Below are 23,015 nucleotides of genomic sequence, written 5' to 3'. Positions count from 1 at the left end.
TCTAGAATCCTGGAAGATTGCTTTCAGACATCATTTCTCCCCACACACGTGTCTTATGTGGAATAATGAAAATGTATTGTGTGGAAACAAAGCACTTTTGTTCAAGGAATGGGTGGATCAGAATATTATTCTTGTTTCTGATTTATTCAGAGCTCAAGGAGATCTTCTTTCTTTTTCTGAGTTTATGTCTCTGAAAGGTGCTGTAATTTCAGTAAGAGATTTTAATAAGGTGACTTAAAGTACTCCTGTCAGTTTGAGAACCTTGATTAAAGCACATTTAAGATACGACTGTTTAAAACAATTATATTCATGCTTGCAATCAGTGGTGTTCATGTTTTAGATAAAAAATGCAACAACTTCTTTATTAGAAATGCTCTTTCTTCAACTCCAGGAACCCTCCCTAAAGCTCGATCTACATGGACAATCTGTTATCCGAACTCTGATTTTAATAACTTATGGACTTTTCCTCACAAATTTTTTAACCCTAATAAAATTAAAGAACTCCATTTCAAAATTGTTCATAGATATAATTTATTTTTGAGCAGGTTTTCTGGGAATGTTTCTTCTTTATGTTCCTTTTGCAATATTGAAGAAGAATCAGTTCTACATTTGTATGATCAGTGCCCATTCTCTGACTCTTTCTGGCCAGAAGTTACATTGATAGTTTTTGTCAGATTTTCATTGTAAGGATGTTAATTATGATTATACTGTATTATCACTTTGTCTTCTGGGTAAGTTTCATCTTCACCAAGCCAGAACCATTCAATGTAATCCTGATTTTAGAATATTCTCCTCTGATATAAAGCCTATCAAAACCTTTGAACTCTGTTTTAAGGAACCTTTATTTTTTCATATTGACAAAATGTAATATTGTATTGATTTGTGTAGCCTAATTTATTCTCTTATGATGTCTCCTCATCTGTTGATGTCTGTAACCTTTAATTTGCAATAACAAAAAATCCAACTTCCGCATCTTGACGTTCATGTAGTTCCTCCAGTCAAAGCTGCGCTCCAAGTGCGCAGAGCGATTGAAAACAAAAGCATTTCCTCTTTGTTACACTGCGCAGAGTCACGCAGCTTATGCACAAACATCAGGAAAGAGGATCAGTGCAGTGAAGACGTGTCGATAGATCCCGATCCTCATGATTTCAGCTGAACTTCAGCCACTGCTTCCATGAGAGAATGTGAAAGAGCTCCGAAGATGAAGCGTGTTTCCATGCGGATTAAATGTCTCGGATGAACACATTGGGTAGAGTATCATGTTTCTGTTTAACAGTATCACTTCATCCTGTTTTTTGTTCGTGCAGATATCTTACATGAAGCGGAATGGAGTCTTAAATGATCTTTGGTCTTTATTTGTAATGTATTGTTTTGAAGAAATAATAGCATAAACATATAGGCTTTTAGTTCCTTAAAATAATCATAACCCAAATTAAACAAATAGATTAAACAAACATACAAGACATAAGTACATAAACTAGCTCTAAGCACATATATAACATTCATAAATACTCAAAGTATTTGAACACTCACTTAAAGACACATGTAAAAAAGTAACTTAGCAAGGTCCTACTTTATATTAATTGTCTTTAACTATTGTGTGCTACGATTTAAATGAGTCATTTGATACAATGCGCTATTGTGTGCATACATGTTTGTACATGTTACTTGTTTTTAAAAATACCTGATGTGACATTTCTGATCCAAACCGGTCACACATAATTCATGCTATTTGTGTCATTTATTAATTATTAATGTGTTACATGCTTTTGTGTTCATACACACCCATCAGCTTTACATAATATTTGGACTAGATCCGTTTAATTAAGGTGTGGCATGAAAGGGATGTTTTACACTCGTCTTTTCTTCTCTGTTGTGTCGTATAATCGAGTGAAACGCTTACCGAACAAGAACAAATGTGGGCGGGGCTTGATTGTGTCCGTGGGGAATTGATTGGATGGTTGTGGTTTGCTATTGGCTGATCTCATGTGAGTGACAGGTTGCTCCGCCCACATCATCAGAGAAGAGATGCTGCAAGAGGAACATATTCTGATTCAATGATGTGCACCAATAAATCATTTATAATAAACACTGATATTCCATGAATAAAATGAAGCTGACTTTAGGAATCTATTATATCATGACGATCTGGAGTTTTGGACTAGAATGGTGAGAATGAGCTTATTTTCCTGTGTTCGCAGAGTTCCTTCTCATGTGTTGTGTCATTGCTTCATTACTCCTGGAGTTTGCCACCGTCTTCCCGCACCATGGCCGGCAGCGAGCGCTCAGGGAAGTCCTCGTTCTGGCCCTCGTTCGGCAGCTTCCGGCCGCGCCAGGAGCGGGTGATGCTGTCCCGCAGCGAGAGCACGCCGGGAGAGCCGGTCCTGAAGATCACCATCACCGAGACCACGGTGATCGAGGACGACGCCGGCGTGTGGAACTCCAGGGCTCTGACGTACCTGGCGCTCTGGTACTTCTTCAGCTTCTGCACGCTCTTCCTCAACAAGTACATACTCTCTCTGCTGGAGGGAGAGCCGAGCATGCTGGGTAGGTTTCCCAGATGTGTCCTTCCCGCGCAATCACGCTCTGATTTAGCCGTCTGTAAACGCTGATTCTCAAACAAAGATAAGTGCAATAAACCTCTGTCTCGGCAAACAAAGCATGTAAGTGAACTTGGCCTCTATTCAGGCGATGGGGGAAGAACACGATCAGATCGAACTTCACCACAAAATAAAACAAATTATATTTCCAGGGTTCCCACGTGAAATAAGATTAAAGTCCCCCTGTAGTCAATCATTGTATCCCTTAAACTCACCTTTGATCTCCAAAATTACAAATTTAGACGTTTTTATCTTGAAAAAAATGTAATGTAACTCGACACCCTCGCCTCATTTAGTATGCGCGGATCTATGAATATGCAAATGAGCCCCGCCTCCACTCACTCACTCAGCTCAGAGATCCACTGGTTGACGATCACACGTTGATCTGATTGGTTACAAGGTAGTTTGTGACGTCAGAAACACCAGCGATTTCAAAGCGTGTTTTTGAGACTGTCTTTGGTTCACTGCAGTTTTAAGGAGGAAATACTCAGCAATGGTGTCGACTTATGAACTTACACATGCTTTGTCTTAAAGCACATTAAAAACACCACATAGACACATAAACAACAGTAAAAGCTGGATTTACACCACAGGGGGACTTTAAATTTCAAGGCCTGGAAAAGTTTATCGGTCAAGAGGTTTGAGTTCCTAGTAATCCGGTTTGCACTTTTAAAACGGTTTATTTCAATCATATCTTTGTTCGGTTGTATTTATTTTTGTGATTGCTAACTTTTTATTTGTTCTTTTTTAATTACTGAGTGTTTACTTGTCTTCAATAATGCTTGAAGTTTACATCGGTTCGTCTAGTTGTTTTTGGTGTTTTTAAACCACAGGCAAACGCTCCTTGTGTAAGTGTCCTTTAGCCTGTAGACTTTTGTTCATGATATTCAGATACAATTTAATATTTTGCAGTAAGACTTGCATGTCAACTAAACTAGGCTTATGTATTAGGAGTTATTATGAAGCCCTTCATATAAAGCACGTCTCATGTTTAGGACAAGCTAAAGCTCAGTCTGTGTCCAGATGCGCTCGTAATATCAAACTACTGTATACTGATGTAAAATATATTGCCTCATCCTATATCATTTATTTATATATATCGTACAAACTCGATAAACTGTCCAATAAAGTGGACTATCGAAATAAGTTACTGATGTGTTACAATACTGAATATGACTTTTTTTGCTGTAATGAGAGTTTTGTATATCACAATGCAAACGTAAAATATCCTGAAAGCCGTCATTTTATTTGTGCAAAATGTAGTTTAATATATTCCCTGAATTCCGACCTGAAATGTTTTCATGAGATTAACTAGATTAAACTAAAATATCATTTATTAGGGTGTATTCACACCAGGAAAGTCCGATAGTTCACTTGCTTTGGTCCGGACCAAATACAATGTTGATTTTTTTTTGTTTGGTACGGTTCGCTTTCACACTGCTCTTTTTGCAAGTGAATCAAAATGTGTAAACAAAACCACATGTTTTTACTGATTTGGTGTTATTCTCTACAAACGCAACATGAAGAATCTAATGAGCATCATATGATACAATGTTGTCTATATGATGTTGTAATAGGATTTTTAAACTACCGTTACATTATATGATCATGCTCCTATTCATGCAAATGCTTTTAAACCATTTAAGCGTGATAAAACAAGAGAACGCTCTGTCTGTGAATGTCCTGATGCACACACGACACGTAGAAAGACGCGCAACAGTATCGTGTGCACAGACAGCGTGCTGGACTGTGCGGGAGACCGCTTATATCCCCTCTCCTTCATCCGTTCACTAAACTTGCTGAACACATCAGTATTTTTATGCGTTATTTCCAGCAATTGGGTCGGTTCATGTTCACACCGTAAACGAACCGTACCAGAGTTCGTTTGGAACCGTACCGAGACCACCTCTTCAGCCGGGTCTCGGTTCGGTTGTTTGGTCCGCACCCGAGTGCGATTGCTGTATTCACACCTGCCCAAAAGATCCGCACCAAGGGGGGAAATGAACTTGAGTTCGATTCAAACGAACCAAACAAGGCATGTGTGAATACACCCTTAGTCTTTACGTCACGTTCCTCTGTGCATGAGTGTATGCTTTTGTGTGTTTTAGGTGCCGTCCAGATGCTCTCCACGACTGTGATTGGCTGTGGTAAAATGTTGGTGCCGTGTCCGCTTTACCAGCACAAGTCCCGCGCCGAATACCCCTCCAACTTCATCATGATCATGCTGTTTGTGGGACTCATGAGGTGTGTGTGTGTGTATAACACACACAACTCTGTTAAAGGTGTAGTTCACTTCAGAATTAGTTTACTCTCCTCCACATCATCCAAGATGTTCATGTCTTTCTTTCTTCAGTGGAAAAGAAATGAAGGTTTTTGAGGAAAACACTCCAGGATGTTCCTCCATATAGTGTCTTCAATAGGGTCCAACGGGTCGAAGGTCCAGATGTGAGTTTCAGTGCAGCTTCAAAGTCTCGACACGATCCAGCCGAGGAATAAGAGTCTTATCTAGACAAACATTTTATAGCATAATAAACATTTATATGTTTGAACAACAAATGCTGGTCTTGCACTAGCTGTGATGCAACACACATTACGTAATCAGGTTGAAAGGTCACGCATGATCCGGTTCAGAAATGTAGAGTAGAGCAAAACACTTTTTCTCCTCCAACTTCAAAATCGTCCGACATTGTTGGTTTACCTTTTATTTATTTATTTTATGTAAATGAGGTTTGATTTAGTCTTTGCAGGTTCTCTTTGTAAACACTAGGCCTGTTCTTACGCCTACGTCACGCTTGACCTTTCAACCTGATCACGTTATGTGTGTCGCATCACAGCTAGTGCAAGATGAGCATTTGTGGTTAAAAAGTATATAAATGTTTATTTTTGTTATAAAATGTCGGCTGGTTTGTCTAGATAAGACTCTTATTCCTCGGCTGAATCGTGTCGAGACTTTGAAGCTGCACTGAAACTCACATCTGGACCTTCGACCCGTTGGACCCCATTGAAGACACTATATGGAGAAACATCCTGGAGTGTTTTCCTCAAAAACCTTCATTTCTTTTCCACTGAAGACAGAAAGACATGAACATCTTGGATGACGTGGAGGAGAGTAGATTATCAGGACATTTTAATTCTGAAGTGAACTAATCCTTTAATGGCGTTTAGTGTGAGGATTCTCTACACAAAATAAAGGTGATGTTGCATATGTGTGTATTTAACATGGAAATGTTTGCGTGTAAAGTGGATGAGGGAGAATTTGACAAAAAACAGGCATGTAAAGTAGAACAAAAGCTAACTGGGCTTCAGATCGTCTGTTGTTTGATGGATTAAGGAAAAGCAAGCATTGTTTGCAAGCAAACTTGTTTGGCGGGTCGGACGGCTCATCCTCCTCCTCCTGTGTGTTGGCAGGTTCACGACTGTAGTGCTGGGTTTGGTCAGTCTGAAGAATGTGGCCGTGTCGTTCGCGGAGACGGTGAAGAGTTCGGCTCCTATCTTCACCGTCATCATGTCCCGCCTCATTCTGGGAGAATACACAGGTGAACACACACACGACGAGATCCTGCGCACGACTGACCGTGCAAACACACACACCTCTGCTGTAACGCTTCTGAGGGATCGCACTCAGAGGAACATTGATGCTCAAATGTGTGACCCTCTGGGTTTACCATATCTGATGCTGAATTAAATCGGTCAACCTTCATTTTGGTGAACTATAGACAATACATGCATGCAGTTGCATATTGTGATACATTGTGACACTCTTAAAGGTGCAGTCTGTAAGAAACACACATTTTAGAGTAAAATAACTGGCAGTAGAAGTGTTTTCCAGAGAAATGAGTGTGAACTCAGCATGTTTCCTCAATATCTGCAAACAGATTATGGTATTTGTGTGCTTTAGTAGAGTGAAAAGGTTCCATACAGCACCTTTAATATATAGAAAGCAGAATAACACAAACTTGACTTCTTTTGACTTGAGCCAGTAATCAGTTGTCTAGAAGCCTGATCAACAGAGAGTGTGTGTGTGTGTGTGTTTGTGTGTGTGTGTCAGGTTTCTGGGTGAACGTGTCCCTGATTCCTGTGATGTTGGGTCTGGCGCTCTGCACTGCCACTGAGATCAGCTTCAACATGCTGGGGTTCTCCGCCGCGCTCTCCACCAACATCATGGACTGGTGCTACACACACGCTCACACACACAGCTCACACACTCTTCCTTCTCACACACACACACACGCTCATACAGACAGCTCACACACTCTTCCTTCTCACACACACACACACACACACACACACACACACACACACACCCACACACTGCTCACACACTCTTCCTTCTCACACACACACACACGCTCATACACACAGCTCACACACTCTTCCTTCACACAAACACACACATGCTCACACTCACTCACACACACGCTCACACACACACTCACACACACACTAACTCATACACGCACACACTCTCCTTCACACACACTCACACATACACACGCTCACACACACACACACACACACACACACACACACACACAGAGCTCACATAATCTCCTTAACACACACACACACACACACACACACTCACTCACTCACTCACTCACTCACTCACTCACTCACTCACTCACACACACACACACACACACACACACACACACACTCACACACAGCTCACACACTCTTCCTTCACACACATACACGCCACAGTAAACCTCATCTAATGCACACTCTCCCTCTCTCAGCTTACAGAATGTGTTTTCCAAGAAGCTGCTGAGTGGGGACAAGTATAAGTTCAGGTGAGTGTTGCTGATCTGTGTGTGTGTTCAGTGTTGTACAGTAGGGGGCGCTATCACGCCTCTTCTGGAAGAGTAGAGACTCTTAAATCCAAAGACAGGTGAAGAAACATGAAGAACCGAGCGATAGAAGCACTGTGATGTGTGTGTGTGTGTGTGTGTTTCTAGTCCTCCAGAGCTGCAGTTTTACACCAGTGCCGCTGCTATGGTCATGCTCGTTCCTACCTGGATCTTCCTGATGGTCAGTCCCTGCAAACACACGTCCGAGACACGCTTTTATTAAATGCTAACATTTAATTAAAAAATATATATATAAATGATTAGGATAAATAATATTTGATTTAAAAAAAAAAAAAAAAATAACTACATAAATAAAAACATTTAAGAAAAAAATAAAATAAATATATATATATATATATATGGTATAAATAAAGTAAATAAATAATAAATTAATACAAGCGATTCAAATTAATTAAATAAATAAAATGTCATTTAAATAAAAAAAAAATAACCCCATATTTAAACGCGTAGTTAAAATAAATAAAATGACTAAAATAAATATTTAATTTAAATAAAAGTAAATAACTACATAAACAAAAACATTTAATTAAAAGAAATAAGCAAAAAAGTAAAATAAATACATTTTGATTTAAATAAAAAGTAAATAACTATATAAATAAAAACATTTAATTTAAATAAATAATGAATAAAATAAATAAAAAGTAAATAAATTAAAATAAAATAATGATTTAAGTAAATACATTAGATAAAACTGAATAAATAATTGTATTTAGATAAAAAGAAAAGCAGTGTAAAAATAAATAAATAAAATTAAATTAGGGAACTAATTAAATAAATACATTTATTAAAATTAAAATAAATAAAGGAAATTTGATTTAAATTATTACACATAATTGAAATAATTTAACTAAAGTAAACTCACATCTAGTCGGGGGGAAAAAACACGCAATGATGTATTTCTTCTAACATCAATTTTACACAGTAATGCTCGTGCCGTCATACATGAGAATCTGTAGTGTTAGTGAGGCATGTGAAGGCAGAGATTATTACACTTGATTGAAATAATTTGATTAAAGTAAATACATGAATAAACTTACATCTAACAGAACAGCACAACATTGAGTCGGGGGGGGGGATTTTTTATTACAAATAAATTACAAAATAAAAAATGTAATATTTCTAATATCATTTTTTCACAGTAATACACTTTATGCATGCTGATGTATGTGTGTGTGTCCCGCAGGATTTGCCGGCGATCGGGAAGAGCGAGCACAGCTTCAGTCTCTCTCAGGACGTGGTTCTGCTTCTGCTGTTCGACGGCGTCCTCTTCCACTTGCAGAGCGTCACGGCCTACGCGCTCATGGGCCGCATCTCACCTGTAACATTCAGGTGCGCCTCCTTCACACGCTCTCACCCGTAACATTCAGGAGCGCCTCCTTCACACGCTCTCACCCGTAACATTCAGGAGCGCCTCCTTCACACACTCTCACCCGTAACATTCAGGAGCGCCTCCTTCACACGCTCTCACCCGTAACATTCAGGAGCGCCTCCTTCACACGCTCTCACCCGTAACATTCAGGAGCGCCTCCTTCACACGCTCTCACCCGTAACATTCAGGAGCGCCTCCTTCACACGCTCTCACCCGTAACATTCAGGAGCGCCTCCTTCACACGCTCTCACCCGTAACATTCAGGTGCGCCTCCTTCACACGCTCTCACCCGTAACATTCAGGTGCTCCTCCTTCATACGCTTTCACCCGTAACATTCAGGTGTGCCTCCTTCACACGCTCTCACCCGTAACATTCAGGTGCTCCTCCTTCACACGCTCTCACCCGTAACATTCAGCTGCTCCTCCTTCACACGCTCTCACCCGTAACATTCAGGTGCTCCTCCTTCACACGCTCTCACCCGTAACATTCAGGCGCTCCTTCTTCACACGCTCTCACCCGTAATATTCAGGTGCTCCTCCTTCACACGCTCTCACCCGTAACATTCAGGTGCTCCTCCTTCACACGCTCTCTCTCACCCGTAACATTCAGGAGCGCCTCCTTCTCACACTCTCTCACCCATAACATTCAGGTGCTCCTCCTTCACACGCTCTCACCCGTAACATTCAGGAGCGCCTCCTTCACACGCTCTCACCCGTAACATTCAGGTGCGCCTCCTTCACACGCTCTCACCCGTAACATTCAGGTGCTCCTCCTTCACACGCTCTCACCCGTAACATTCAGGTGCTCCTCCTTCACACGCTCTCACCCGTAACATTCAGGTGCTCCTCCTTCACACGCTCTCACCCGTAACATTCAGGAGCGCCTCCTTCACACTCTCTCACCCATAACATTCAGGTGCGCCTCCTTCACACGCTCTCTCTCACCCGTAACATTCAGGTGTGCCTCCTTCACACACTCTCTCTCACCCGTAACATTCAGGTGCGCCTCCTTCACACACTCTCACCCGTAACATTCAGGTGCGCCTCCTTCACACGCTCTCACCCATAACATTCAGGTGCGCCTCCTTCACACGCTCTCTCTCACGCTCTCTCTCACCCGTAACATTCAGGTGCTCCTCCTTCACAGGCTCTCTCTCACCCGTAACATTCAGGTGTTCCTCCTTCACACACTCTCTCTCACCCGTAACATTCAGGTGCGCCTCCTTCACACGCTCTCACCCGTAACATTCAGGTGCTCCTTCACACGCTCTCTTTCACCCGTAACATTCAGGTGCGCCTCCTTCACACGCTCTCTCTCACCCGTAACATTCAGGTGCTCCTCCTTCACACGCTCTCTCTCACCAGTAACATTCAGGTGCTCCTCCTTCACACGCTCTCTCTCACCCGTAACATTCAGGTGCGCCTCCTTCACACACTCTCACCCGTAACATTCAGGAGCGCCTCCTTCACACGCTCTCATCCGTAACATTCAGGTGCGCCTCCTTCACACGCTCTCTCTCACCCGTAACATTCAGGAGCGCCTCCTTCACACGCTCTCACCCGTAACATTCAGGTGCGCCTCCTTCACACGCTCTCACCCGTAACATTCAGGTGCGCCTCCTTCACACGCTCTCTCTCACCTGTAACATTCAGGAGCGCCTCCTTTACACGCTCTCACCCGTAACATTCAGGAGCGCCTCCTTCACACGCTCTCACCCGTAACATTCAGGTGCTCCTCCTTCACACGCTCTCTCTCACCCGTAACATTCAGGAGCGCCTCCTTCACACGCTCTCACCCGTAACATTCAGGAGCGCCTCCTTCACACGCTCTCACCCGTAACATTCAGGTGCGCCTCCTTCACACGCTCTCACCCGTAACATTCAGGAGCGCCTCCTTCACACGCTCTCTCTCACCCGTAACATTCAGGTGCTCCTCCTTCACACGCTCTCTCTCACCAGTAACATTCAGGTGCTCCTCCTTCACACGCTCTCTCTCACCCGTAACATTCAGGTGCGCCTCCTTCACACACTCTCACCCGTAACATTCAGGAGCGCCTCCTTCACACGCTCTCACCCATAACATTCAGGTGCTCCTCCTTCACACGCTCTCACCCGTAACATTCAGGTGCTCCTCCTTCACACGCTCTCTCTCACCCGTAACATTCAGGAGCGCCTCCTTCACACGCTCTCACCCGTAACATTCAGGTGCGCCTCCTTCACACGCTCTCTCTCACCCGTAACATTCAGGAGCGCCTCCTTCACACGCTCTAACCCGTAACATTCAGGTGCGCCTCCTTCACACGCTCTCACCCGTAACATTCAGGTGCGCCTCCTTCACACGCTCTCTCTCACCCGTAACATTCAGGAGCGCCTCCTTTACACGCTCTCACCCGTAACATTCAGGAGCGCCTCCTTCACACGCTCTCACCCGTAACATTCAGGTGCTCCTCCTTCACACGCTCTCTCTCACCCGTAACATTCAGGAGCGCCTCCTTCACACGCTCTCACCCGTAACATTCAGGAGCGCCTCCTTCACACGCTCTCACCCGTAACATTCAGGTGCGCCTCCTTCACACGCTCTCACCCGTAACATTCAGGAGCGCCTCCTTCACACGCTCTCTCTCACCCGTAACATTCAGGTGCGCCTCCTTCACACGCTCTCACCCGTAACATTCAGGTGCGCCTCCTTCACACGCTCTCACCCGTAACATTCAGGTGAGCCTCCTTCACACGCTCTCACCCGTAACATTCAGGAGCGCCTCCTTCACACGCTCTCACCCGTTACATTCAGGTGCGCCTCCTTCACATTTATCTGAAATAGAAAGCTTTTGTAACACTAAACACTACCGTTCAAAAGTTTGGGGTCAGTACGAATTTTTATTTTCAGTTTTGGGGGGAAATAAATAAAATAAATCAATACTGTTATTCATCAAGGATTAATTAAATTGATCAAAAGTGACAGTAAAGACATTTATAATGTTACAGAAGTTTCTATTTCAGTTAAATGCTGTTCTTTTGAACTTTTCAATATAACGGAAGGAGGATGTGATGTGAACTGATGAGATGTGTGTGTGTCTGTGTGTCTGTGTGTCTGTGTGTGTAGTGTGGCGAGCACCGTGAAGCACGCGCTGTCGATCTGGCTGAGCATCATCGTGTTCAATAACTCCATTACTGTGGTGTCTGCGGGCGGGACGGTGCTGGTGTTCGTGGGGGTCCTGCTGTATAACAAGGCCAAGCAGATGCAGAGAGACACGCTCGTCCAGCACGCTCTCAGCCAATCAGCGGAGGCCGAGCACAAGCACATGACTCACGGCGGCGACGACGTCACGTCTGCCAAATGAACCTGCGTTCTTTAAAGGGATAGTTCACCCAAAATTTAAATTAGCCTCATGATTTACTCTCCCTCAAGTCATACTAGGTGTATATGACATTCTTCTTTCAGACGAATACAATCAGAGTTATATAAAATAATATCCTGGCTCTTCCAAGCTTTATAATGGAAGTGGATTGCCGTTTCTTTTTTGAAGTCCATAAAAGTGCATCTATCCATGATAAAAGTGCATCTATCCATGATAAAAGTGCATCTATCCAACATAAAAGTGCATCTATCCATCATAAAAGTGCATCTATCTATCATAAAAGTGCATCTATCCAACATAAAAGTGCATCTATCCATCATAAAAGTGCATCTATCCATGATAAGTGCATCTATCCATGATAAAAGTGCATCTATCCATGATAAAAGTGCATCTATCCAACATAAAAGTGCATCTATCCATGATAAAAGTGCATCTATCCAACATAAAAGTGCATCTATCCATCATAAAAGTGCATCTATCCAACATAAAAGTGCATCTATCCATGATAAAAGTGCATCTATCCATGATAAAAGTGTATCTATCCATCATAAAAGTGCATCTATCCATGATAAAAGTGCATCTATCCAACATAAAAGTGCATCTATCCAACATAAAAGTGCATCATAAAAGTGCATCTATCTAACATAAAAGTGCATCTATCCATCATAAAAGTGCATCTATCCATGATAAAAGTGCATCTATCCAACATAAAAGTGCATCTATCCAACATAAAAGTGCATCTATCCATGATAAAAGTGCATCTATCCAACATAAAAGTGCATCTATCCATCATAAAAGTGCATCTATCCAACATAAAAGTGCATCTATCCATGATAAAAGTGCATCTATCCATCATAAAAGTGCATCTATCCATGATAAAAGTGCATCTATCCATCATAAAAGTGCATCTATCCAACATAAAAGTGCATCTATCCATCATAAAAGTGCATCTATCCAACATAAAAGTGCATCTATCCAACATAAAAGTGCATCTATCCAACATAAAAGTGCATCTATCCAACATAAAAGTCCTCCACAAAAAGCTTGGAAGAGCCAGGACATTTTTTTAATATAACTCCGATTGTATTCGTCTGAAAGAAGAAAGTCATATACACCTAGGATGACTTCAGGATGAGTAAATCATGGGCTAATTTTCCTTTTTGGGTGAACTATCCCTTTAAACGCAGTGAAAGCTGGCTGTGGGTCCAAAACGCAGGAATCAATCATCAAAGCTTCAGGTTTCACCGGGATCATGCCTCACTGTATATAACTGTGGTTTTGGGACTCAATAATTCTACTTCTTCTTTTGGATGGTTTATTGACAACCAAAAGAGACTTAATGAAACGTTGCAATATTGTATGGTGTTTCTACATGTGAGTGAGTGACTCTCACCAGCAAATATCCAGCTCTTGTTTTGCATTAAGACGAAAAAGCCTGTTTTTAAGGCCACTTTATTTTAATCCCACTGGTTCGTTCTCAAGAAAATAATGTCAAAAATCTCTTAAATTAGGCTTTGCACAAAAACATATTGATTTAAGGTGAAATATGACAGACGTTTATCCAAGAGTATTTCTTATAAAGTTCATTTACTGGTCTCTCATTCCACAAAAGACGAGCAGGTTTTGTACATATTAAATGCAGTGATTGTAGCGAGCCACAATCTTCGTCCAGCTCGTGTTTGATCTTGTTTAATCGCCTGTTTTGTTACAGGAAACTGACAGAATTGTTTTCCTTCTCGTCTCTTGTTTTGTCTCTGGCACATCAGAGATTTACTTGTTTGAGCAGTTTTAAGATTGTGTCCAGAATATCAGATGACTTGAAGTTTCCCTGTGTTTGTCTGCCTTACGGATGAGAGGATTTATAACGTGTTCTCTTTGTTTTATCTCTGTGAAGCAGAAGATTTGTCAAATACTTGATGAAATGGCAAGGTTATGTATGTCTAAACTGTGGTCACTTGATATAAAATGATGTACTGTACGTTTTGATAATGTACAATAACCACTAATGGGAATTGTCTGTATAATTTGGTCTTTATTTGTGCATTGATAACATTTGGATTCAAATGAGTTTTGCATTTCTTTATTAAATGTATACAGTGCAGCATTTGTGCATTTTTGCAGCTAAAAGACCAACTAAAACTAGCTAAACACCAGCTAAGTTTTAGCGTTTAAGTTTTGTACTCGGGTTTATTGCACACAAGGCCTTATACTTATTATGCTATGTTTGCCTATTTTAACTGTAGGCCAATAACATTTTGATCGACTACATCTTGTGATGATCATGCATTATGTAGTATTATTGTACATAATTTGAGAAACAAGAAGTACAAACGAGTAATAAAGTAATAAATGTTAAAAAATAAAGATCAACATATGTCTGAGGCGCGAACTGCGTAGTCACGTGGTACATGACGTTTCTCAGCGCTGGGGATTATTCCAAATAAAATGTAAATTATTAGATTTGATTACACGAGTAAAAAAAACTGTTTTAATGACATGTAAAGCTGATTTTGTAATAAGAACAACAAAAAACAATAATAAAATAAATAAATAAATAAAATCGTGTTTAAGCTTATGTGTTTTTATTGCATTCGTTTTTCCATCGATACAACAAATCGTCAATGTCGAGGAGAATTATATATATATTTTTTTACATATTGTTGTGTGCAATCCACTAAAGCGCCGGCAGGTGGCGGTGTGACGTCATCGAGATCTGGGCATCGCATCGACCTGGAAGTAATTGGCCGGAAGTTGGAGGAAGTGAATTGTTTTTCCGGTGTTGTGAAAACGCGCCGAATAAATCACAGGTGAGTAAATAAATATTGAAAATCTTCTACATTGTTAATATTAGGTAATAAGCGCGCTACCGTTTGAAGTATAAGTGCGCGTGCTGTTTCTTTTGTTGTGAGAGTGAGTGCACGAGAGCTCTCGGACGCGCGCGTGAAGTTCATGTGATTCTGACGCTCGAGATCTGCTGAAACACACTCAGATAATACAAGTATTCCGTGATTTGTATGAATTCTGCGGGAACATCCTTTACTAACAGCGCGGTGGCGAATCGCCGAATCATTACAATATTCCTGTTGTGTTTATTACCACATGGTACGTTTCCAAAACATAGGCTAGTTTTACACATTCGGGTCTTCTTTTGAACTTCTTAACATGAACATCCTCCCAGAACTGATTTCTGATCCTCAACGACAGAAAATAAAGCGAAATAATAAGACAATAATGAGTGAGGGAGTTCAGAGTGAGCTCACGTGACGCGGTTTAGCCATTTATAAGGTTGTGGGATCAACTTTATCAAGCTTTACTGAATGTGCGTGTGTTTGTATGTGAGCGGGTGTGAGTGTGTGTTTGCAAGAGTGTTTGAATGTGCGTGAGAGAGAGTGATTGTGTGTGAGAGAGAGAGAGAGTGATTGTGTGTGTGTGTGTGTGTGAGAGAGAGTGATTGTGTGTGTGTGTGTGTGAGAGAGAGAGAGAGAGAGTGTGTGTGTTTCTGTGAGAGTGAGTGAGTGTTTGTAAGAGTGTGTGAGTGAGTGTTTGTGTGTGAGAGAGAGAGTGTGAGTGTGTTTGTAAGAGTGTTTGAATGTGTGTGTGTGTGTGTGAGAGAGTGTGAGTGTGTTTGTAAGAGTGTTTGAATGTGTGTTTGAGAGAGTGATTGTGTGTGTGAGTGAGTGTTTGTGTGTGAGTTAGTGAGTGTGTGCGCGAGTTAGTGAGTGTTTCTGTGAGTGTGCGAGTGAGTTTGTGTGTGAGTTAGTAATTTTGTGTGTGAGTGAGTTTGTGAGTGAGTGTTTGTGTGTGTGTGCGTTTGTGTGTGCGAGTGATTTAGAGAGTTTGTGTGTGCGAGTGTTTGTGTGTGTGTGCGAGTGAGTTAGTGAGTGTGTGTGTGCGAGTGAGTTTGTGAGTGTTTGTGTGAGCGAGTGTTTGTGTGTGTGTGCGAGTGAGTTAGTGAGTGTGTGTGTGTGTGCGAGTGAGTTTGTGAGTGTTTGTGTGAGCGAGTGTTTGTGTGTGTGTGCGAGTGAGTGTTTGTGTGTGTGCGAGTGAGTTAGTGAGTGTGTGTGTGCGAGTGAGTTAGTGAGTGTGTGTGTGTGTGTGCGAGCGAGTGTGTGTGCACCTGTGAATCAAGCTTCTCCTCTGCTGTTTCAGTGGAGGTGATTTGGAGCTGATGGGGGACGAAAAGGAAACCTGGAAAGTTAAAACGTTAGACGAGATCCTCCAAGAGAAGAAGCGCAGACGAGAGCTGGAAGAGAAGAGCGACCCTAAACGAGTAAAGAACGTAAGAGAGTCAGTTCATCATCATACGCTTCGATCCAACTCATGAATGCTGAATCATAATCCTGGGGTTTTCAGACCGGGGTCAGGGGAGAAGAGTAGAGAAGGTGTCGGGGGTCAGAGGTCAGGGGAGAAGAGTAGAGAAGGGGTCGGGGGTCAGGGGAGAAGAGTAGAGAAGGGGTCGGGGGTCAGGGGAGAAGAGTAGAGAAGGGGTCGGGGGTCAGGGGAGAAGAGTAGAGAAGGGGTCGGGGGTCGGGGAGAAGAGTAGAGAAGGGGTCAGGGGAGAAGAAGGGGTCGGGGGTCAGAGGTTGGGGGAGAAGAGTAGAGAAGGGGTCGGGGGTCAGAGGTTGGGGAGAAGAGTAGAGAAGGGGTTGGGGGAGAAGAGTAGAGAAGGGGTCGGGGGTCAGAGGTTGGGGAGAAGAGTAGAGAAGGGGTCGGGGGTCAGGGGAGAAGAGTAGAGAAGGGGTCAGAGGTTGGGGAGAAGGGGTCAGGGGAGAAGGGGTCAGGGGAGAAGGGGTCGGGGGTCAGGGGAGAAGGGGTCAGGGGAGAAGGGGTCGGGGATCAGGGGAGAAGGGGTCGGGGGTCAGGGGAGAAGAGTAGAGAAGGGGTCAGGGGAGAAGAGTAGAGAAGGGGTCAGGGGAGAAGAGTAGAGAAGGGGTCGGGGGTCAGGGGAGAAGAGTAGAGAAGGGGTCGGGGGTCAGGGGAGAAGAGTAGAGAAGGGGTCGGGGGTCAGGGGAGAAGAGTAGAGAAGGGGTCGGGGGTCAGGGGAGAAGAGTAGAGAAGGGGTCGGGGTTCAGGGGAGAAGAGTAGAGAAGGGGCTTGGGGTCAGGGGAGAAGAGTAGAGAAGGGGTCGAGGGTCAGAGGTCAGGGATCGCATGAGGATGAGCATATCTGGGGGACTAAAGGTTTGAAAACCCCTGTTATAATTCATATGCAAGTAGCCTGATGTGATGTACTCAGGGCTCCACATTAGGCCTCCTCATGCGCTTGTCCTTCACACCACTAAATCTGGCACTCGCTTTTTTTGTGAGTAAAAAAGTTGCTTGTCCTAAAAAAAATTGTGTTGTAAATATAATTTATTCTGAAGCAATATTCTCATCAGTGTTCAATCAGCTTTGATATATTTAAATCTGCATATTGTCATATCTGCACCTTTAAAGGGCACCCCCCCCCCCCCTCCCCCAAATCGTAATAAATATTATGCCTCATCGTTCATTTTAAATTCCTAAATTTGATCAATAAATTCAATTAGAATAATAAGACACTATAGGGCTGTTACCCTCAGAAGGGCTGATCAAATTAATTAATTTACACTGAAAAATTACAACTGCATTAAATTATATTATGAGATTGTTTTAAATATTTCTTGAATATACAAATAAGAAACGTTGAAAAGAATAATACTTTTAAACATGAACCTAAACCTCCAGTAGGTGGCGGCAGGGGACCGTCTTAATGAGCGAGTCATTGAGTCATTCATTCAAACGACTGATTCGTTTATGAATGAGTCATTGAATCTTTGACTCGACTGATTTGTTCAAAACGCTGCATCATTCAGTAATGAAAACAGTTACGTGTTCCTGTGAGATGTGTGACGGTTCTTTGTTTGGAACTCTTTACGCTGCTGAAACAGAACAAAAATAGTCAATATTGCGTCTAAAATGTAAGAGACTTAGTTTAAACTGTTTATTGAACTGTTGTATGAAATCAGTGTCACATTTTCAGTCGTGATGGTGTTCAGGAACAGCACTCGTCGTGTGAGATCGTTAAACATATAAAAACTAGGGATGTCCCGATCCGATCCACGGCACGATACTGGCCCAAAATGCTAGATCGGATATCGGAGGGGAGAAAAAAAATTATCCAATACCTATGATCCGATACCCATTAGGGGTGGAACGGTACGTATTCGTACTGAACGTACGTTCGGTGCATGGATTTACACAGAGAATACACGGTATAAAAATAAATAAATCTCGCGTGCACATTAATTAATGTAATACGGAACTAACGTTACTGTTAGATACGCGCATATGCGGGTTCTTTAGGGACCCCTCTGTAGCCCGCCTTAGCTCTGAACGCGCGTCTATATCGCTTCAAACGCCCACTTTATCATTACACGCGCGCGGCGCGTCCTATTCGCTTTGGACGCGCGAATGGATTCAAACTGTTCAAGCATCGAACTAGACGCGATAGACGCAAATTTGACGCTCTATTCGCGTTTGGTGTGAACGCAGCAAAATGAACAGGCTGCGATGTCAAGATTGCAATGCTGGAGTGTGTGTGTGTCAGAGAGAGAGAGGCACGGGCGCGATCGAACAGTGGAAACATAAAAACATACTCCGTCATTTTCATACAGGACATCATTAAAACTGCAAAAAGTGTTTAGCCTACTTATATTTGTGTAAAACACAACATTGTGCTTTTGTCAAACTGTAAACTCTTGTCAAACTGTAACTGTCACACACACACACACACACACACACACGCTGTTTAAAAGCAAAAATGATCTCATCTTTTGGACATTCATCATTGCATTGGTTTTCATTTCTTGTCCTAAAACAGAGCACTAATCTGTTTATTTTTAAGTTACACATTCTACATTGAATAAAAAAGAAAATCAAATGTGTTTTTAAAAGTAGTATTATTTTATACAGAAATAAATTATTTATAATTCAGATGATAATAAAGTTAATTAAAATTTTAAGGAAACAAATATATTGATCTGAAATATAGCAAATTAATTTTAAATTCATTCAGGTACAATTACCAAACATATCTCAAGGTCTTCTGAATAGAGGCTGGCAGACTTTCATTATCAGCTGAAGTATTTGTTCTCCATTTGAGTGAGATGTTTTTATGCGGCTAATTGAGCAAAGTGCTTCCATTATATTTTATTATTATTAGTATTAGTTCAAGAATAAAATAAAAATATCGGATTGATATCGGTATCGGCAAATAGCCAAAGCTGCGGCATCGGTATCGGTATCGGAAGTGAAAAAGTGGTATCGGGACATCCCTAATAAAAACTCCACATTTTGAGAGTCTCAACAGCACAACCTTGTTACCGTCAGTAATATTTATCATCCAAAATCAGAATCATTCTCTCGTTTTAGTGATTCCATGGTTATTTTTTGTTATTGACGTGTTAATCCGGCTAGTTGTCCGGTCGGGCAGGTAAAGCTCTTCAAAAGCTCCACTGGTCCCGGACGAGCGTTAAAGTCGAGCCCTGCTTTCATCATCAAGCAATATGAATTGACTGATTATGAGAATGCAAGTTTATTGTAAAATATTTAGTCTCTCTGTACATTTGCTGCCATTTCCAGTCGGATGTGTTTTGTCTGACAGACGGATGATCGGGAATCCAAACGGGACACTCCGGAGGAAGGAGAGCTACGAGACCACAAGATGGAAATAACAATAAGGAACTCACCCTACATGCGGGAAGACTCGACCGAAGACAGGTCTCGCTTTCACCCTCGGCCTTCACTCGGGCATTTTCACACGAAACTCTTTTATTTATTTAATTTCTAATAAACAAAATTGAGTGTTCATCAGAGGGTCCAAGATTCTAAGACTTTTGTCGCACTTTATCCACGAATACACACACACACACAAATTGTATTGATTCGAGGAGATTTGTGGATGAAATTTAAAAAAGTAACGAATCCTTCATTCACGGGTCAATTTGACCCCCTTAGGAATGAATGGAAAGCGAGAAATGCTTCAGTTCACTTAGAAAAACCTAAAAATGCTCAAAATTCAAACTAAAAATGCTAAAACTTTAATCAAAAAATGATTGTATAATGTCTGCATGTGTATCTGAATGCATACTGAAGTTAACTGACTTTAGGACCCAGAGGAACAGCTCATTTACTCCATATAGAGATATAAGGACATCTAGAGTCATGAAATATCATCTTATATTATTATATTTCCACAAGAGGTCCACAAAGACACTCAATGTAAGATATTTACAGCTGAATTAAAAGAGTTATGCATGAAAATGTGAGTTATTTTGAATGTAAGTTGAAAGAATGTGAGGAATGTGCTTACATTACTATTTATTTATTGATCAAATCTAGTAATTTAAGGGTAAATAAAATAAAAAAATCCCCCGAAAAAATAGAAAAAACATTATCAAAATGAAATAAAATGAGCTTTCTGGACAAAAAAAAAGTATAATTTTAGGGCTTCTGGTCATTTTGACCCGCGAGGGAAAGATGTGTTACAAAGTGCGAGGGAAGGGTGAAGTAAAAGAGGTTGTGTGTGTGTGTGTGTGATGCTGATGCTGTGTGTGTTTCTGCAGAGGAGAGGAGGACGAGTCTCTGGCCATCAAACCCCCACAGCAGATTGCGAGGAAAGACAAGTCCTACCACAGAAAAGAGGAGAAGAGGAAGGACAAGAGGCGGCACAGGAGCCAGTCTGATGAGGACGGTCAGTGGACGGTTAAAGGGGCGGGGCCTGGCACATTAGCCTCATTTAAATAATTCATATGCAGATTGAGGGGCGGGGCCTGCTTGAGTTACAAGAGCAGAAGATCATTCTCAGAAGAGTCCTGTTATGCTTGTCCATCTGTGTTTAGTGTAGGGCTACAGATATAGAGTAATTTAGTAATCGAGTATTCCATCGATTAATCGAGCAATCGGATAAAAAATTCTGGTAATAAAAATAGATCCAAGTGAACAACAGCCTTTAAACTGACTTAAAATACAAAAATATAATAACAAGCAATAATAATCAGCTAATATAGACATTAGTTATGTACATTACGTATTACGCCTGCAGAGGGCGCCAGTGTTAGCTGTTGTTACACTACAGCATGATCTAATCCTTGATTAATATTGGCCAAACAACATTTAATTCAAATGTCCACTTAATGTTGTCACTTCTGTACGATAGAAATGCAACAGCCGCTGTAATTTCTTGAACAATAGCATGTGCGCATCAAACATGCAAACTCAGAGCGAGGGTTTAAACTTTTATTTTGAAATCACGATGAACAACAATTCACATATTTAGAGACATATTTCTTTGTTCTCCTGTGTTGATGAGCACCGATGAGTTACGTTATAGATCTTTTGAAATCCACGTTATTGGAAACCTAAACACATCTCATGCAGAGACTGTGTGTGTGTGTGTGTGTGTGTGTGCGCGCGCAGTATTTACTGTGAACGGAGCTGAGGTCATTAACATGTAATCTGCACACATGTAAATAAAGTGTTGTGCTTCTCTGTGGAAAATAAGATAACTGAATCACAGCCTTTGTGACTTCACAATAGCACTATCAGAGAATGTCTAATGAGGGGAGAACTCCCATTCTCAGTAAACTTCCGGCTTCTGAACTGGTTGCAGTTCCACTCTGGCTCCACATGAGGGCGCTCACAGGACGAGTGCAGTTCCTCTCTGGCTCCACATGAGGGCGCTCACAGGACGAGTGCAGTTCCACTCTGGCTCCACATGAGGGCGCTCACAGGACGAGTGCAGTTCCTCTCTGGCTCCACATGAGGGCGCTCACAGGACGAGTGCAGAATGAATGGAGGTCTATGGCGCTATTCCCCTCAAAATCCACTTTTCTCAGGATATAATTTTTTGTCTAGTGTAATTTGAATGTTGTATTCGAAAGGAGATGCAAAGAAATTACACACTGCTGCGTGTTAGATTTTTTAGAGTCACTTTAAACAGTCTAATCGAAGTGTGCGTCTCTCCCCCGACTTTCCAAACAAAAATCCGCCCCCTCTCAGAAAATACATAAAACTGACATTACTGAGCGATGCGTTTAAAAGTAGCCTATTAAAGGAGAACTCCGGTCAATTTTAACATTGAGCTCATTTTTTTGTACATTTGGAGTGCTGTCAATACAGAGAACAACGACAAAAATCGGTGTTGCCTACACCGATAGTAATCGATAGTAATCGATTGTCGAGTTCACGCGCATAGGTTTAGTACCTATGATCACGCGCGTGAACTCGACAATCGATTACTATGGCCTTCCACCGAAAACAGGATGTAAACAAAGGTATGAGCGCTGGCTGAATTAACTTCATTTTTATTAATATCTCTTACATCTACTGCAGTCAGATCCACTCGTGTTCACTCGGAAGGAATCACTCACATTTTCTGTGCACTTGTAATGACACTTAAAGGATGTTAAGAGGCTAAAAAGCAGGCTTACTACTTACTACTTGAAGTCAATAGGGTGCAAATTTTAAAAATAGAATAACTCGGTGTAGGCAACACCGATTTTTGTCGTTGTTCTCTGTATTGACAGCACTCCAAATGTACAAAAAAATGAGCTCAATGTTAAAATTGACCGGAGTTCTCCTTTAAAATGGTACAATGGCATTGCTCAGTTCAACGTGTTGGGAAATCGGGCATTTTGTCCCGCGTCAGCATTTATTCAAAAGTTAATAACACTCAACATTCAAAAGGTAAATAAGGATTTCCCACTTGTATTAGTAGGCTTAGGCTATTTCGCCACGTGGATGCCCAGTTGAAGCTCTCACAAGCACAAAATGCAGGCATAGAATATGTTAATAAA

The 23,015-nt window shown here is 41.8% G+C and overlaps 3 protein-coding genes across 10 annotated transcripts in view; all 3 read left to right on the top strand.

Moving 5' to 3' along the window:
• LOC311278748 (nuclear factor 7, ovary-like) overlaps positions 1–23,015 on the top strand; it is a 1,193,180-nt gene that overhangs the window by 13,957 nt on the left and 1,156,208 nt on the right. The window lies entirely within an intron of this gene.
• Positions 997–14,763, top strand: LOC311278167 (solute carrier family 35 member E2A). 2 transcript variants are annotated; one of them, XM_084388793.1, is made up of 9 exons: positions 997–1,249; positions 2,202–2,547; positions 4,709–4,844; positions 6,009–6,136; positions 6,649–6,769; positions 7,340–7,393; positions 7,559–7,631; positions 8,655–8,800; positions 11,944–14,763. In XM_084388793.1, the coding sequence occupies exons 2-9, from the start codon at positions 2,268–2,270 to the stop codon at positions 12,179–12,181; spliced, it is 1,176 nt and encodes a 391-aa protein (XP_084244919.1). In that variant the 5' UTR covers positions 997–1,249; positions 2,202–2,267; the 3' UTR covers positions 12,182–14,763. The 2 variants fall into 2 exon arrangements, with proteins under 2 accessions (XP_084244919.1, XP_084244918.1); XM_084388792.1 differs by lacking the exons at positions 7,559–7,631; positions 8,655–8,800; positions 11,944–14,763 and having other exon boundaries at positions 1,045–1,249; positions 6,649–7,551.
• The window catches only part of cdk11b (cyclin dependent kinase 11B), a 47,077-nt gene continuing 38,948 nt past the window's right edge, over positions 14,887–23,015 (top strand). For 3 of the 7 annotated variants that reach the window (XM_084389755.1, XM_084389754.1, XM_084389752.1), the window contains exons 1-4: positions 14,887–15,006; positions 16,349–16,478; positions 19,823–19,938; positions 20,784–20,911. In XM_084389755.1, coding sequence (XP_084245881.1) covers positions 16,368–16,478; positions 19,823–19,938; positions 20,784–20,911 — 355 coding nt within the window. In that variant the 5' untranslated portion in view covers positions 14,887–15,006; positions 16,349–16,367. The other 4 variants (XM_084389756.1, XM_084389751.1, XM_084389757.1 and 1 more) reach the window with 3 other exon arrangements.

The sequence above is a fragment of the Rutilus rutilus genome (genome assembly GCF_951802725.1).
Source record: "Rutilus rutilus genome assembly, chromosome: 19".
Taxonomy (NCBI): domain Eukaryota; kingdom Metazoa; phylum Chordata; class Actinopteri; order Cypriniformes; family Leuciscidae; genus Rutilus; species Rutilus rutilus.
This window is presented reverse-complemented; position numbering and strand designations above follow the sequence as displayed.